This window comes from Nerophis ophidion, linkage group LG10, assembly GCF_033978795.1.
Source record: "Nerophis ophidion isolate RoL-2023_Sa linkage group LG10, RoL_Noph_v1.0, whole genome shotgun sequence".
Taxonomy (NCBI): domain Eukaryota; kingdom Metazoa; phylum Chordata; class Actinopteri; order Syngnathiformes; family Syngnathidae; genus Nerophis; species Nerophis ophidion.
This window is the reverse complement of record NC_084620.1, coordinates 38,057,692-38,075,879: the sequence shown is the minus strand read 5'-3', so window position 1 is coordinate 38,075,879 and position 18,188 is coordinate 38,057,692. Positions and strand designations below refer to the sequence as shown.

General features: G+C 39.7%; 1 protein-coding gene across 7 annotated transcripts in view; it reads right to left on the bottom strand.

Moving 5' to 3' along the window:
* The window catches only part of LOC133560769 (nuclear factor 1 B-type-like), a 161,859-nt gene that overhangs the window by 27,799 nt on the left and 115,872 nt on the right, over nt 1–18,188 (bottom strand). For 5 of the 7 annotated variants that reach the window (XM_061913671.1, XM_061913672.1, XM_061913674.1 and 2 more), the window contains 4 exons: nt 14,031–14,165; nt 13,766–13,950; nt 7,647–7,785; nt 4,299–4,381 (listed from right to left, as the gene is read on the bottom strand). In XM_061913671.1, coding sequence (XP_061769655.1) covers nt 4,299–4,381; nt 7,647–7,785; nt 13,766–13,950; nt 14,031–14,165 — 542 coding nt within the window. The remainder of the gene's footprint in view (nt 1–4,298; nt 4,382–7,646; nt 7,786–13,765; nt 13,951–14,030; nt 14,166–18,188) is intronic. The other 2 variants (XM_061913675.1, XM_061913673.1) reach the window with 1 other exon arrangement.

Sequence of the window (18,188 nt, the reverse complement as noted above, 5' to 3'; positions counted from 1 at the left end):
GTTGCATAATGTTCAAAGTAGTGCTTATTAGGGGTGTAGCACTATGGCATCATTGATTCATTTTAGGTACAGTAAGGGAACAAATACCTAAAACTGCTTAGCTTCATATATATTTTTAAATGAAAGGTAAAAACTGCAAGCAGCTAATTTTCCAATAAATATACAATTCCAAAAAGGAAAATAGTTTTTACAATATATACGAAACAATACATAATAGTTCACGTTTTAGGAGAGTGCAACGATTAGCTGCATTAATAGTTCCAGCTTGTAGCCCCGTTCTCCACCTCTGCTGAAAAATGGCGGCACGCTGTTTTCATCTTTGCCTCTTTATGCCAACTTTAACGTTAGAAGAGGTCTAGTTTGGCCTTGGTGCTGAAACCAAAGGCTGGACCCCACTGTATTTCTTTACAGAGTGCATGCGTGATTATACACACATCCTGCCGGTCCCTCATTGTGTACCATAAGGTTACGCTTCTGTACTGTAACTAAAAGTCTCAGATTCGGAATACCGTTACACCCCTAGTGGTTAGCAAAGGGAAAGCATGCTAAGTAGGGCAAATAAACACATTAAGTTGACATGCAGTCTTCTCATTAGCTAACGACTCCTATTGATTAGGGATTACAATATACACACACATACACACACACACTCCCTCTTAAAGCCATCTTCACATACACATGACAAATTGCAGCATCCTTCCGAGCATGCGTTATGCCGCCACACTAGCCTCCAATCCGGCTGAGAGGCAAGCTAACCTTGCCCCCGTGGTCATCGCTTTCATTTGGTAATGCGGCTGGCGTGAAGAAAGTGCAACGTTAGCACTCTCCCTAAAAGCCATTTCATCAGACAGCGCTGAATATTCATTGGTGGAGAAAGTGCACGGCGAGCACCTGCACCGACGTGAAGTTACGAGAGTAGAAAGAGAACGTCGGGGAGACGACGTAACAAAAGCTCGCAGCGGTCTGGGCCAGACGCACGGTGCCAGCGCTCCTTGAGGGGCTTGCCATCTGTCCGCCCACTCACACCGACACATCAGAGTGGCACAAGCGGTGGCGAGGAAAGAGGGAGGAGGGGGGGGGAGGCGACGGGGTGCGCTCAATACAACAGATGCGGGCAGATTGCGGATTAGGACCTTTCCTTAGATAATGCCAAATGACATCTGATCACGGATCTCTCCCAGCGGAATGCTCCATGGTGGCATTCCCTGGAGGGGTTAACCAAGGCGAGAGATGAATAGAGGGGTTTCACACGTTGGCTTGCCTGGGAATGGTGGAGCAGGTGCGGTTAGCTGCTTTTTTCTACTCTAATTTTTTTTTTTAAAGGGGAACATTATCACAATTTCAGAAGGGTTAAAACCATTAAAAATCATTCCCAGTGGCTTATTTTATTTTTCGAAGTTTTTTTCAAAATTTACCCACCATGGAATATCCCGAAAAAAGGCTTTAAAGTGCCTGATTTTCGCTATCTTTAAATCCATCTTCCATTTTCCTGTGACGTCATTTAGTGATGGCAACATAGCGGATAGCACAGCAAGATATAGCGACATTAGCTCGGATTCAGACTCGGATTTCAGCAGCTTAAGCGATTCAACAGATTACGCATGTATTGAAACGGATGGTTGGAGTATGGAGGCAGATAGCGAAAGAAGAAACTGAAGCTATTGAGCGAATAGCTATTGAAGCTATTCGGCGATCGCCTTCTAACCAACATTTGAGTGTCGCAGGGTATCTATACATCTCTGTGCCATGTCTGTCGTAGCATCGCCGGTAAAATGTGCGGGAGCAACTTAAATCCGTCGATTGGTAAGTGTTTGTTTGGAATTAAATGTGGGTGGAGTGAAAGGCTGGATGCAAATATAGCTACAAATGTAAATACAGCTAGCCTAAATAGCATGTTAGCATCGATTAGCTGGCAGTCATGCCGCGACCAAATATGTCTAATTAGCACATAAGTCATTAAAATCAACAAAACTCACCTTTGTAATTTCATTGACTTTATCGTTGGAAATACATCTGCTTTGAGGGTCGCAGGGTATCCATACATCTCTGTGCCATGTCTGTTGTAGCATCGCCGGTAAAATGTGCAGACGAGGGACTTTCGGATCTTTTGACACTGGTGCAACTTAAATCTGTCGATTGGTATGTGTTTGTTTGGCATTAAATGTGGGTGGAGGGAAAGGCTGGATGCAAATATAGCTAAAAATGAGGCATAACGATGCAATATGTATATACATCAAGCCTAAATAGCATGTTAGCATCGATTAGCAAGCCGTGCTAATCGATGCACACTCCACGTAAGTCAACTTGAATCCGTCCCTAATCGTGTTGTTACACCCTCCGACAACACACCGACGAGGCATTATGTCTCCAAGGTACGGGAAACGGTCAAAAAAACGGAAAAAAACAGCTGATTTGACTCGATGTTTGTAATGTGTTTGAGAAAATGGCGGATTGACTACCTGGCCCCGAGAGCGAATAATAGAAAGGCGTTTGATTCGCCAAAATTCACCCCTTTAGAGTTCGGAAATCGGTTAAAAAAATATATGGTAATTTTTCTGCAACATCAAGGTATATATTGACGCTTACATAGGTCTGGTGATAATGTTCCCCTTTAAATAGGCCCTTTTTCAAGAAACTGGAATTATCATACGGTTATTGAGTGCATGTAGACACAACTGTATTTAATTATTGATATTTAATTATCCATTGTGATCTTTAGAATGCACTTTGCACCTGGGTGTTTATGCTCTTAAAAACAATTGCTTCAATGAAGTCCAAACTTATACGATGTACTTTTTTTACATGCTAAAAACAAGACGTAAATGCACGAAACAATGAAATATCTTGGAAAAAAAAGCAGTCTGCATCTCAGCTTTGTGTCACAGGTGACAAAGCAAATAGCTTTAAATTGCTGGACCAGAATGTTGCCAGAGGGACGTGACTTGCAGGCCATGCCCCTCGGCTGGAAGAATGTGCTTTCATTTGTGAGTCCTTGCTGCAGTGTGTGTCAAATTAGGAATACTGCAAAAGGAGGCCTGTCTCTGAACATCACAGTCTGCAAGAGGGGCCATTTGTGGCCCGTGGCACAATTTTTAACATAAAATAAAATATTATGAATGCTTGCTGTCTGGAGAACTAATCTTATTTCAATGCTAAAACCTTGACTCTCTGCAATGGGTGTCTTGTTTGCGGTCACACCCGGCGTAGCATGAACAAAAATATCACACTGATTAAAACAATTATTACATTTATTTAGCAAATGTTGACCGTGTTTTGGCTTGTTTTTTTTGGTTTATGGTTGTAGTTTAGTTTTATTTCCGACATGTACTGTATACAGTTCTAATATGATACATTACATATTTCTAGTTTCTCTTTACAACCTGTCTGAAAAGGAGTAACATTTTTTTTAAATTTCCGTTCTCATTTTATACACAAATTAAATCCACAAGTAAACAATAGATCAAGTTATCATAAATAAATAGTTCACAAAATGACATGAGTAAGAAAGAATATTATCAAAATGGGCTGCACATCCTTCTAATTTGTCCTAATGTAGCCCTCAGCAGGCAAAGTTTGGAAGCGCAAACCAAAATAACTCAAGAGTCCCTTCATCTTTTTTTTTTCAGCCCACATCAAGAAAAACAAACAGAAGCGTGATGAATCAATGAGTTGTTTCATGGAAAGACGCCAATTTAATGCACAGACAATAAAACTGATAACACGACACTGACGCTATTCTGTCCTAGTGAGCCCTCCCTGAGTCCCTTTTTAAATTGTAGGCAAGGAAAGACAATACTGGAGATTCATCATTTTGACTGGAGCTGAGGTAGCGATGGTCATATAGCAGCGTCCAGATGCATTCAATTAGTTGCGGTTGGAAAAGCCCTGGCCTCAGACCAGCACTCTTAAAAGGTTGGACTATCTTGCAAGGGTGGGAGGGTCCTCAGACTCCCACCTCTCCTAAACTTACACACACTCATGCACAAACAAACCTGCTCACCGCATCTATCCTGGGAATCACCACTGCAAAGCTTAATGATTGCCTTAAATGACTTTTTTTTAATGTGGGAGTGTGCGGAAATGAGCACGTGGCTCGGTAGAAAACATTGGTTAAAGTGCACAATGAATGGCTCACAAATGAAAATCTTCTTTCAAACTCTAGATTTTACTTGGGTAAGTGGATTAGACAACAAGAAGACATTTTAACCAAAAGAGGCTATGTGACGTGTGATGGGAGGGGTGGGGTATGATGAGGACATGTGGTGACGGTGGTGGCTGAAGTGGGTGAGGGTCCTCACCTGTTGTTGGTGAAGGAAGGCGGGGTCTCTGGGGCTCAGGCCGACGAAGCGGTTGGCCGTCGGGGTGCCGGGAGCGGAGTAGCCTGGCAGAGACAACTGGCTTTAACATTTTGTTCTAAGTGTGTCGTAAATTCAGCGCAGTGACATAGTGGGGTACCACAATGTTAAGTTTCATGCCCACTTTAATTAGCCAGCTATAAACCTGCAAGGACAGCATAAATCCCATATTTTTTTTATTTTAAAAAAATAGCAGCAAGAACCATTTTTTTTTCATCAGGATAGAAAACGTGCTTGCAGATGAGACATTCTAGATCAGGGGTCACCAACCTTTTTGAAACCAAGAGCTACTTCTTGGGTACTGATTAATGTGAAGGGCTACCAGTTTGATACACACTTATATATATATATATATATATATATATATATATATATATATATATATATATATATATATATATATCCATCCATCCATCATCTTCCGCTTATCCGAGGTCGGGTCACGGGGGCAGCAGCCTAAGCAGGGAAGCCCAGACTTCCCTCTCACCAGCCACTTCGTCTAGCTCTTCCCGGGGGATCCCGAGGCGTTCCCAGGACAGCCGGGAGACATAGTCTATATATATATATATATATATATATATATATATATAAATAAATAAAAATGGGTATTTCTGTCTGTCATTCCATTGTACATTTTTTTTTTTTTTTACGGAAGGTTTTTTATAGAGAATAAATGATGAAAAAAACACTTAATTGAACGATTTAAAAGAGGAGATAACAGGAAAAAAATGAAAATTTAATTTTGAAACATAGTTTATCTTCAATTTCGACTATTTAAAATTCAAAATTAAACCGAAAAAAGAAGAGAAAAAATAGCTAATTCGAATCTTTTTGAAAAAATAAAAAAAAATAATTTATGGAACATCATTAGTAATTATTCCTGATTAAGATTAATTTTAGAATGTTGATGATATTTTTTGAAAATCTGCACTTTGTTAGAATATATAACAAATTGGACCAAGCTACATTTCTAACAAAGACAAATCAATATTTCTTTTAGATTTTCCAGAACTTTTTTTTTTTTAAGAAATTCAAAAGACTTTGAAATAATTTGATTCTAAAGATTTTCTAGATTTGCCATAATATTATTTTTTTATTTTAATTGTAATAAGTTTGAAAAAATATTTCACAAATATTCTTCGTCGAAAAAACAGAAGCTAAAATGAAGAATTAAATTAAAATTGATTTATTATTCTTTACAACAAAACAAATAAAAATTACTTGAACATTGATTTAAATTGTCGGGAAAGAAGAGGAAGGAATTTAAAAGGTAAAATGGTATATGTGTTTACAAATCCTAAAATCATTTTCAAGGTTGTATTTTTTCTCTAAAATTGTCTTTCTGAAAGTTATAAGAAGTAAAGTAAGAAAATAAATGAATTTATTTAAACAAGTGAAGACCAAGTCTTTAATATATTTTCTTGGATTTTCAAATTCTATTTGAGTTTTGTCTCCCTTAGAATTAAAAATGTCGAGCAAAGCGAGACCAGCTTGCTAGTAAATAAATACAATTTAAAAAATATAGGCATCTTACTGGTAAGTGCTGCTATTTGAGCTATTTTTATAACAGGCCAGCGGGCTACTCATCTGGTCCTTACGGGCTACCTGGTGCCCGCGAGTACCGCGTTGGTGACCCCTGTTCTGGATAGCACAGACCCAGAGGTGTCCAGACTGGTCCCCCAGTAATATGTGGTAGGTATTCCGATGGAGACTCTTTTATTTCAAATTTGTGTGTGCCATCAACATGGAGTCATGCGGTCATTTTGCCACATGACTGCAAATAACAGTATTGGCGGTCCCTGCACGGGTTGTGGTCAAAATGCTTTTAAAGACATGCTAGTAGACATGATATCCTTTAAGTGGTCTATGGAGATATATTAGCTAAGATGCTTGGCTTGACGGCGGACATCTTTTCTAACCATCCATTCATCCATTTTCTACCGCTTATTCCCTTTTGGGGTCGCGGGGGGCGCTGGTGCCTATCAGCTACAATCGGGTGGAAGTCGGCGGAAGTCGCCACCTAATCGCAGGGCCAACACAGATAGACAGACAACATTCACACTCACATTCACACACTAGGGCCAATTTAGTGTTGCCAAAACTTGTTTAAAGTTGACACGTGTGCTTGTGGGCCCCCGAAAAATTGGGTACCAAATTTCAAAGCGATTCAGCAAAACACCTTAAAAGCTAATTGAAATCTGCGAGAAATTTCAAGTCAGTCCGATTGACAGTATGTGGTGTAACAGTCGAAAAAATATTAACATTGACAACACTTAAGGCCTGATTCTTAAGATCCAAATGTGTGCAAAAAAAAAAATTCTGTGTGCTTTTGATAGGGTTGTTGCGTGTTGTCTACTAACGTTACGTGTGCAATTGAAAAGTGGTGCAGACTGCCTTATTTAAATGAGGATTTTGCTTGCATACAGGCCTTTTACCACCGAGACGATCATTTTCTGCACATTCATGTTATCGTGCTCCTACTTGTGTGCGATGTATTGAACCAGCAGCACACATCTATAATCTGTCACACCTTTTCCGGATCGCAAACAGAAACATGTGCACACTGACACTTAAATCTGTGCACGAGGCAGCGCATTCGTGCGTCTGGAATGATTCAAACGCAAGAAAATGCGCGATTAAAGACGTCTTTTCTTGTTGGAGATATATTATAGTAGTATATTTCCTCAATAATAGTAAAAAAACGCCAGCAGACACCAAAATATCAATTGAATTAATTTTAATCGGCCCCTATAAGTAATCCAGCAGCTATAAAATTATAAAAGAGAATTGCTGAATATATCTGTCTAATATTTTTTTTATTTCTGGCTGTCCAAAATACATACGTAGGATGGAGGATTGTCATTTTCCCATCATCTGTCTTTGCAGCGTGAGCACTGATCCAACAGCTGTGTGTGGAACTGTCAGTTTGCCCCTCCTTCTGACAAGTACTAAATAAAACGCAATAAAGTGCTGGCAAAACAGTGATGATTGTTAATAAATCACATTGCGCGTATTAAATAATTATATTTCATTTTCTCCTACCAGTATTGTGTGGGGTTTTGACAATCAGCATACATTTTGCATATTAATGAAGAACGAGATGCAAAATGGATTGCTTATTTTGCTCACTTAACAGACGCAATCCACCTTGCGTGTGCAAACCTTTTGTACATCAAGCCCTTACTATGTTATCTTGACAAATGTTTACCCTTTTGTGTCCAGCGGCTGAGGACTAAAAGTGTTGGCTTTCACAAATGTGCAGCTAATTATGTGACGGATAAAAAAGCTTACCTTCCGTTGACGTGGTGATGGGCTTGGTGTCGGGCATGGAGAGTGAGACGGGTAGCACAGTGCCGTGGTGTGGGGAGGGGGCCAGCACAGGCGTGAAGTGACCTGGGACTTTTCCAACGACTTGACCGCTGCTGTTGGGCTACAAATAAAAAATAACAATGGTTATATAGTTCCTAAGAAAAATTTAGTCTGTCCAGATCTAAATGGAAACTATTAACTTCTCTTAAGCAGGCCTCAGAGGACACCTAAAGAAAAGTACTTTTAACAGCTGAGTCGTCACTATTACTACTCTGCGGACAATAGCGGATCAGTCAATGAGTATGGATTTCCTACATGATTTTACACAATGATTTTAATGGCGCTCATAAATGGAATTCACTTGGATCCGGGGCGTAAAAAGACGGGCCGAGGCCGCCGAGCGAGCGCTCACAATGGTGTAAAGAGAGCCCAAGCAGGGAGACTATATACAGGCAGAGGAAAGAAAGAAAAGGGGGCGACTCTTTGAGACGGCTGGAGACTGTCTGGGGCGTTCATGGCGGGGCTGCCCAAAGTTCAAAACTCAAACAGGCTCTTTTTGGAAGAGAATTGTGTCCACAGGGTTCCCTCGGATGTGAATAGAATGTTTAATTAGAGAGTAATATAATCTGTGTTAAAGCAAGCATAAAAACATTCTGGCACTTGTCCATGGGATTATAAGCGTTGTGTTATTTGTTGGCCCCCCTATTCCCCTTATCACTCCCCTTCTTCTCCCTAGAACCCCAGCAGAGGGACAGTTTATTCTGCAAGAACCGGGCCCCGGCAACGGCAAATATTTACAACCTTTTCATTCGCCATGGTTTTTCTCTGAGTAACCGACAGCGCTAACCCCCTAAAAAATGCGGCTACACTCTATTGTTTACTAGGAAAGCCACAAGGACAAAAAAAAAAGCACATAAATATTGCACAGCTTGTCATGTATGGAGGGGACCTCTCCTTCTATTCCACTGCAGCAGCTCTCTGCTAGAATCAGTGCTTTTGGGTTAGCATTTTTAGCAGCAAAGAGAAATTATTGTCCTCAATCACAAGTGTTCCTTATTATGCAAAAGTGATTTTCAAATAAGGTCCAAACAATATTGTGAATCCCTCGAGCAGCAAATTTGTAAAAAAAAAAAATAGGAAAAAAAAGTATTGTTTGATCGAAGACGCACTCAATTGCTTACTTTTGAAATTGCTACATTTTCTCCACATATGAAATAAATTCTGAAACTGGAAACTATTTGTTGGTCAACTACAAAGGTGGGAGCTGTAAGCTTGACCATATGTTTTTATTCAGCAAACTGGCTAACCTAGCATAATGTTACTGTAAAGGCCTACTGAAATGAGATTTTCCTATTTAAACGGGGATAGCAGGTCCATTCTACGTGTCATATTTGATCATTTCGCGATATTGCCATATTTTTGCTGAAAGGATTTAGTAGAGAACATCGACGATATAGTTCGCAACTTTTGGTCGCCAACAAAAAAGCCCTGCCTTTACCGGAAGTCGCAGACGATGACATCACCCGTGTGAGGTCTCCTCACATCCTCACATTGTTTATAATGGGAGCCTCCAACAAAAAGAGCTATTCGGACCGAGAAAACAACAATTTCCCTATTAATTTGAGCGAGGATGAAAGATTCGTGGCTGAGGATATTGATAGCGAAGGACTAGAAAAAAAAAAAATAATAATAAAGTAAAAAAAAAAAACGATTGCATTGTGAGCGATTCAGATGTTTTTATACACATTTACTAAGATAATTCTGGGAAATCCCTTATCTTTCTATTGTGCTGCTAGTGTTTTAGTGAGATTATATAGTACCTGATAGTTGGAGGGGTGTGTTCACGGGTGTCTTGACGCCAGTCTCTGAGGGAATTAGTCACGGCAGCAGCAGCACGACAGAAGTACCGTTGATCCCCGGTAAGAGGCTACTTTTTACCACAATTTTTTCACCGAAACCTGCCGGTTGACAAGTGGTCGGGATCCATGTTCGCTTGACCGCTCTGATCAGTAGTAAAGTTTCCCCTCCGGGAATTTTAAACAAGGAAACACCGTGTGTTTGTGTGGCTAAAGGCTAAAGCTTCCCAACTGCATCTTTCTACTTTGACTTCTCCATTATTAATTGAACAAATTGCAAAATATTCAGCAACACAGATGTCCAAAATACTGTGTAATTGCGCGATGAAAAGAGACGACTTTTAGCCGCTAGTGGGTCTGCGCTAATATGTCCCCTCCAACTCGAGACGTCACGCGCACGTGTCATCATACGCGTCATCCTTTCGCGACGTTTTCAACAAGAAACTCCGCGGGAAATTTAAAATTGTAATTTAGTAAAATAAAAAAGCCGTATTGGCATGTGTTGCAATGTAATATTTCATCATTGATATATAAACTATCAGACTGCGTGGTCGGTAGTAGTGGGTTTCAGTAGGCCTTTAAATAGCTATGATAGTATTGCTAACCTTTGTGTGCCTTAAAGGGAACTTCACTTCTTTTGGAATTTCGCCTATCATTCACAAGCAAAATGACAGACAAGAACACAAGATTTTATTTTTGTTTATGCATTCTAACTCCTAAATAAGCGTAAACAAAAGTCAGCTAACAATGAGAGTAAATGGGCGCTATAAAGCATTTAAAAACTACATCCAAACACCTCCAACTTTTTATATACACACTGTAAATATATATGTAAAGTAGTAACAGGCAAATTTACAATAACATGTATTATTTACACATTTTGATCAATTTAAGCATATGGCGGCACGTTAATTTAAAAAACTTTTTTTCTTATGACCATAACATCATGGCAGACTTGATGAGAGACAACAGACATAATAAAACATTACTTACTGTACAACGTCTGCTCTCACTAGGATGCCGACTGGTAAGATGTTTGATGAAGAATTTATCACAGTTCACACAAAAGGTTTTAAAAAAGCCAGTTCCGCAAGCAAGCGTCTTTTTGTCTCTTTCTCGCCATATTCGGTAAAAGTTCTCGGTTTATGGCCACAGAATTCTACTATACAGGTGAAAGGAATTTGTAATCTGGGATTACATTTTATCAGCACAGACGCCATCATGGTTCAGTAGCTGGTATGTGATCACCGTGCAGATTGTCTGCGTAAACGCTTATAATGACAATGTTGCTCACACTTGGTTAATATTCGGGTCCATCCATCCATTTTCTACCGCTTGTCCCTCTCGGGGTGGCGGGGGTGCTGGCGCCTAGCCCAGCTGCACTCGGGCGGAAGGCGGGGTACGCCCTGGACAAGTCACCCCCTCGTCACAGGGCCAACACAGATAGACAACATTCACACTCACACGCTGGGGACTATTTAGTGTTGCCAATTGTAAAAAGATGTAAATGTATTGTTGTTGGCACTTTTTAGATGAATTTTTGGTGTGCTTTTAGAGGCCAAATGGATTACTCACAACAGCAGCATTGCTAGCCATCTATAGAGAGATGATTATTACAAATTAGAATGCAAAAAAACAAAACAATTGTTTTCTTTTCTCTGATATGGATTGTGAATGATGGACAATATTAAAAAAAAAAAAAAAGTGTAATTCCCCTTTAAGGTTGCCTTAATAGTACGTTGTTATATGTGATGTTTGACATCTCTTTAGTTGGACCTGTGCAGAGTTTTACACGCGTTTACACGCACTAAACTAGTCTGATTTCCCAAATAAAAGCATTTCTTCTATTTTCTCATGTCTGTGAAGTCTCTGTTTACATGCACCCTCTCTAACTTGACTCTTTGTCCAAATGATGTGGGCCTCCAATACACCTAGGGAGCAATCGTTTCTTCATTTCAGCTCGTTCATCGACGTGGGATTGTAGAGTAAGAGAATGCCGCATGCTGCTGGGGTCGCAAACACAAAACTTAGAACCACTTTCACTTTTTTTTTCTTTTTACCTTCAGACGTGACGTGAAACCCAGCAATAATTGCCACAAGCAGAAGCTCTCGACTCTTAACAGAAAACCTAACTTTCCACAGCTGTTGTTAGTAATGTTTTACTTTGTGGTGTTTTCATGACATCTGCTTTGCTTTTTGTGGCTATGGTGACTCTCAAGGAAAGGAAATTGCTATTGTGACAGACTTATTTGACTGTTCTATTCATTGGGAGGGAGGCAATACTTTTTAGGATATCTGCCAGACTACTAATAGCTAAGAAACAAAACACACTATTTATTTTCTTTGTGCGTACAAAAAAGTTGTGATGTTTTATGTCACAAGGCTGTTTGATAAATGTCATTTCACGTATTAAAACTAATTTGGCGACATTCTGCCACTTATGATGGTTTTTCTTTTCTAATACACTTAAAAATATAGACATATTCTCTCTACTGTATCTTCTTTGTGTCTGCAACGTCACGATCCTCCACGATGGCGCACGCGTGGAAAGCGGGCTCGATTAAAGAGCATACACAACTGGTTTCCGATCACATTATATATTAGTTCATCCAACCTTTAAAATGATCAACACAGGCATTGTTCAAAAAGATGGTTTTCAGCCAATTCATGCAAAAAATGTTGTACAACTTTAAACGTACGGTGTATATGTATGTATGCAAGTATGTATATGTATGTAAGAAGTATGCTTGCATGTGAACAAACACAACACAAACTAGTAGGAACTTGTTAAAATAACTTTTAAAACTTGTCTAAATTGCAACATTTTGGACAACATAGCATTGTGATACCTGTGAGACTTCATAAAAACTGTTGAAAAAAACTATAACATGTAGGGGTGTGGGAAAAAATCGATTCGACTACGAATCAAATCGTTTATGTTGTGCGATTCAGAATCGATTCTAATTTTTAAAAAATCTATTATTTTTTTTATTTATTTATTTATTTATTTTATTTATTTTTTTAATCAATCCAACAAAACAATACACAGCAATACCATAACAATGCAATCCAATTCCAAAACCAAACCTGACCCAGCAACACTCAGAACTGCAATAAACAGAGCAATTGAGAGGAGACACAAACACGACACAGAACAAACCAAAAGTATTGAAACAAAAATTAATATCATCAACAACAGTATCAACATCTGTTATAATTTCAGCATAGCAGTGATTAAAAATCCCTCACTGACATTATCATTAGACATTTATAAAAATTAAAAAAAAGGGTCACAGTGGCTTACACTTGCATCGCATCTCATAAGCTTGAAAACACACTGTGTCGAATATTTTCACAGAGATAAAATAAGTCATATTTTTGGTTCGTTTAATAGTTAAAATAAATTTACATTATTGCAATCAGTTGATAAAACATTGTCCTTTACAATTATAAAAGCTTTTAACAAACATCTACTACTCTGCTAGCATGTCAGCAGACTGGGGTAGATCCTGCTGAAATCCTATGTATTGAATGAATACAGAATCCTTTTAAATCGGGAAAAAAATCGTTTTTGAATCGAGAATCGAATCGAAAAAAATTGATATATTATCGAATCGTGACCCCAAGAATCGATATTGAATCGAATCGTGGGACACCCAAAGAATCACAGCCCTAATAACATGGTACATTTCAATCATTGCTAACAATGACTATTATTACCAAGAGTGTGACATACAGTACAGGCTAAAAGTTTGGACACACCTTTTCATTTCAATGTGTTTTCTTTATTTTCATGACTATTTACCTTGTAGATTGTCACTGAAGGCATCAAAACTATGACACCTGTGAAGTGAAAACCCTTTCAGGCGCCTCTTGAAGCTCATTGAGAGAATGCCAAGAGTGTGCAAAAAGTAATCAGAACAAAGGGTGGCTATTTTGAAGAAACTAGAATATAAAACATATAAACAACATAACTCCACATGTGTCAATTCATAGTTTTGATGCCTTCAGTGACATCTACAATAGACATGAAAATAAATTTAAAAAATTGAATGAGAAGGTGTGTCTAAACTTTTGCCCTGTACTCTGTTATTTTCAGGGTTCCCAGGACGGAACGCTATCAAATGGGTCCTTTCCTGCCCTTTAAATGTATGTTGACTTTGTCTTGTGAGAAATACAGCTCTGATCAACAAGTTAGTGACAAAATAACATGTACATTTAAAAAAAAAAAAAAAAAAGACTCACCTGGCTGCTCTGTGGGCTGGACGGGTCGTACGACGGCACGTAGCTCTTAAGAGGGTCGGCTGGGTTGAGGTGGGGCGGGTAACGGATGGTGGTGTGCGAGAAGTAGGACGAGGGCGCCGGGGGTAGAATGGCGGAGGCTGAGAACTGCAGCGGCGAGTGTGGCGGGGGACTCCTCGTCGATATAACTGCCAGAATCAAGGCCAAACAAGAGACATTGGGTGAAGGGTTTTATTTTTTTGGTCCGTGGATGTCGTGAGGAACTCACCACTGTGTCCTACACCTGTCAGGCCCGGGTGATGCGGCTGAGGAAAAGTGCTGAGTCGGGGTGAGGAGTCCTGCGGAGAGGTGGGGCTGAACAGCGGCTTCTCTGGCTTCTTCATGGTGGGAGAGGACATGTCTGCTGGGGAGAAGAAAAAATACACACACGTTAAGCAAATTAAGGTCCCTGATTGAATGTTCATAATGGAATATAAGACAAAACAAATATTCCAATTGCAGGACATGTTTGGAAAGATTAAAAGGGAGCCTTTTTCCCTGCCAAGAATTGATTGAAACACGTCCCTCTTGTCCGCCGGTGTGCTTGAGAACAGGATCTGCACGGATTAGGAATCTCAGAGGAGCAGGTTGAAAAGTTGACTTTGCCGATTGTACATATGTGCAGGTCATGAAAAATGTGGTCGTTTGACATTACCGAGAAATAAGAGTCGCTTTAATCATGTCAGAGACAAAGTCCTAGTTTACATGCATACTAATGTATCTCTGATTCCACCCATGGCCATATGTTGTGTGCCTCTGAAACGCCGGGAGGGGATTTTATACATTTCAGCTCGTTTAGATCCATGACTTTATGAATGAGGAAGAGAATGCTACATGCTAATAGCTACCTCTGCTCAAATGGATAACATGGCTTTCCACCATTAAATTATATTTGTTTTGGTTTTTGGGGTTACAATGCAACTCAAAAGCACACACTTAACAAATATATCGACTTATTTCTCCTTCTGTTGCATGAACGGGTCTTCTTAGTATCAGCAAGAAGACTGTTTGATACAAATGTAATGTTCTCAACGCTGCGCCATGATCCCCTATGGGTACTACAGCATGTGTAGGAAGGAAGCCAGTGTAGATGATCGATTGATGAAAATGTATATAATTGATACGTTCCAACTTCCAAGACCTCCCACGAATGCCGAGGAAAAAAAAGAATAGTGGATCCATTAAAAAGACTTCAATATGTTTGATGATTTGCACCAGGGGTCACCAACACGGTGCCCATGGGCAGCATGTCAACCTCCAAGGAACAAATGAGTCGCCCATAAGCCTGTTGAAAAAATTGCAAATTACTACTGTGTTCCCTGTGCCCATAAGTAAATACCATTATTCATTTATAATGGAATATGATTAAAAGTAAACTGAGCAGCCGTGTGAAGCCCTCAGCATTATTCGGTACAATTGAAGTGGACCAAAAAGTTGTTGCCCCTGTTCTGAACCCGATTACATGCCTCTTACAGTTATTAATACACAAGTAAAATTCCGTTTTATACATTAGGAAGTAGAGACGTCTTTTTGGCATCAAATCCAGTCCAATTTTGCCTGCCAATCTGATACTTGGACAATAGATGTTAGTACTAATGTTTTGTAACTAAAGTAAATACAAAAACACACTTTTATGAAGCTTATCTAATTACATTTAGAATTGCGTAACATGGATTAGATTAGATTAGATGTATTGTATGTGCGGTATTGAATGCCTCATACGATTTCTCAAATCCATCCATCCATTTTTCTGCCGCTTGTCCCTTTTGGGGTCGCGGGGAGTGCTCGAGCCTATCTCAGCTGCAATCGAATCCAAATATCCCAAAAATATTTTGTAGGAATAACAAGAAAACAAACGAAACAAGAAAAGAAAAATAATTGATGTCGGCACTTAAGTCCATCCATCCATCTTCTTCCGCTTATCCGAGGTCAGGACGCGGGGGCAGCAGCCTAAGCAGGGAAGCCCAGACTTCCCTCTCCCCAGCCACTTCGTCAAACTCTTCCTGGGGGATCCCGAGGCGTTCCCAGGCCAGCCGGGAGACATAGTCTTCCCAACATGTCCTGGGTCTTCCCCGTGGCCTCCTACCGGTCGGACGTGCCTGAAACACCTCCCTGGCGTTGAGGTGGCATCCTGACCAGATGCCCGAACCACCCCATCCAGCTCCTCTCGATATGGACGAGCAGAGGCTTTACTTTGAGATTCTCACCCTATGTCTAAGGGAGAGAGCCCCGCCACCCGGCGGAGTAAGCTCATTTCGGCCGATGTAATCACTTAAGTATCATTTATTTACTGATAGTATACTAGATATCGATAGTATCGACATCTGGATTGATTACCCCTATGTGACAATGAAGTTAGCGTTTACATTATAATGGCGTCCTGCTCGGCGTGTGTAGCATGCATGCTTGGGCATTTATTTTCCTCTAGTCCTTCAGTGATAATGGTACTTGGAAGAAACGGTTGATTTGTTCTGCAATGGTGGTGAGGATTAGAATCCGAGAAGCTGCTTTGGACTGTGGATAGACGACAGGTTTGTTGCTCTCAAATTCGGTGTTCTGGCAAGACACGCACTCCGATGGAATTCATGCAACTTCTCATGTTAGTAAGGAATCCAGAAATGTAAATGTGTTTCCCTTAATGTGTGCATCCCTTTTGAAGGAATCTTTCACGGGAGTATAATCTTTAGCGTTATGGGCTGCACGATTTATCGGCATCGACTCACCTTGAGGTTATAATTCGAGCATTTATGTAACCGCAAGGGGCTGAGTTTTTTTTCTTCTTCACATAACTAGCCAATCAACACGAACGAACGAGCGAGCGAGAATGCCCTGATCACATAAAGGCAACAAACTGTAAGACAACGTCCGACCTCGTTTTTGGGGGGAAAATGCACTTTAAAATGTACAATATTTGTTTATGTGAAATTTTTGCTTACAGGAAATGAAATCATTTGTTTTTTAGTTTATTCATTTAATATAAGAAAGTTATTTACCTTCCAATTACAGTACAATGGTAAACAATTCTACAGTAATGAGAAATAAAAGTTAATATTTTTTAAATGGTTACTTGCATTTTTATTATTATATTATATGATAATAGCCACTGTATAGTTTTTATCGGTTATTTCTTAATTTTTGGAGCATAATGTCAACAAAAGCTCTGAATCCGTCTGCATAAAGCCAAATATTTTTTAAAGTACATTTCTGCATATTGTTCTAATGTGTGGCACCTTAAGACAATAATATGTTGATTGACAGTCTAAAAGTAATATGACTTCCTTCATTCGTTATTTTCACAGTTTTACGCATATGTAATAATAAAATACAAAAGATTGCAAATCAAATCACAGTTTTAGAGAGAAAAATTGCAGTAAGATTTTTCTTAAAATCATGCGCCCCTAATGTAAACACTGGGGCACGTCTGTGGTAAAGATTTACTGAGCTCGACAGCTTATCAGCCTATCGCAGATCATTTAAAAAAATGGCAATACTGTCTTATGATCCTGATTGGTTAATCTATCTTTTAAAGGGGAACATTATCACCAGACCTATGTAAGCGTCAATATACCTTGATGTTGCAGAAAAAAGACCATATATTTTTTTAACCGATTTCCAAACTGTAAATGGGTGAATCTTGGCGAATTAAACGCCTTTCTGTTATTCGCTCTCAGAGCGATGACGTCACATAGGTAGTCAATCTGCTATTTTCTCAAACACATTACACACACCAAGTCAAATCAGCTCTGTTATTTTCCGTTTTTTCGACTGTTTTCTGTACCTTGGAGACATCATGCCTCGTCGGTGTGTTGTCGGAGGGTGTAACAACACGATCAGGGACGGATTCAAGTTGATTTACGTGAAGTGTGCATCGATTAGCACGGCATGCTAATTGATGCTAACATGCTATTTAGGCTGGCTGTATGTACATTTGTAGCTATAGTCGTATCCAGCCTTTCCCTCCACCCACATTTAATGCCAAACAAACACTTACCAATCAACAGATTTAAGTTGCTCCAGTGTCAAAAGATGCGAAAGTACCTCGTTTGGTCTGCACATTTTACCGGCGATGCTAGGACAGACATGGCACAGAGATGTATGGATATCCTGCGACACTCAATCGTTGGTTAGAAGGCGATCGCCGAATAGCTTCAATAGATATTCGGTCAATAGCTTCAGTTTCTTCTTCAATTTCGTTTTTGCTATCTGTCTCCATAGTCCAACCATCCGTTTCAATACATGCGTAATCTGTTGAATTGCTTAAGCCGCTGAAATCCGAGTCTGAATCCGAGCTAATGTCGCTACATCTTGCTGTGCTATCCGCCATGTTGGCATCACTAGATGATGTCACAGGAAAATGGACAGTGGATTTACAGATAGCGAAAATCGG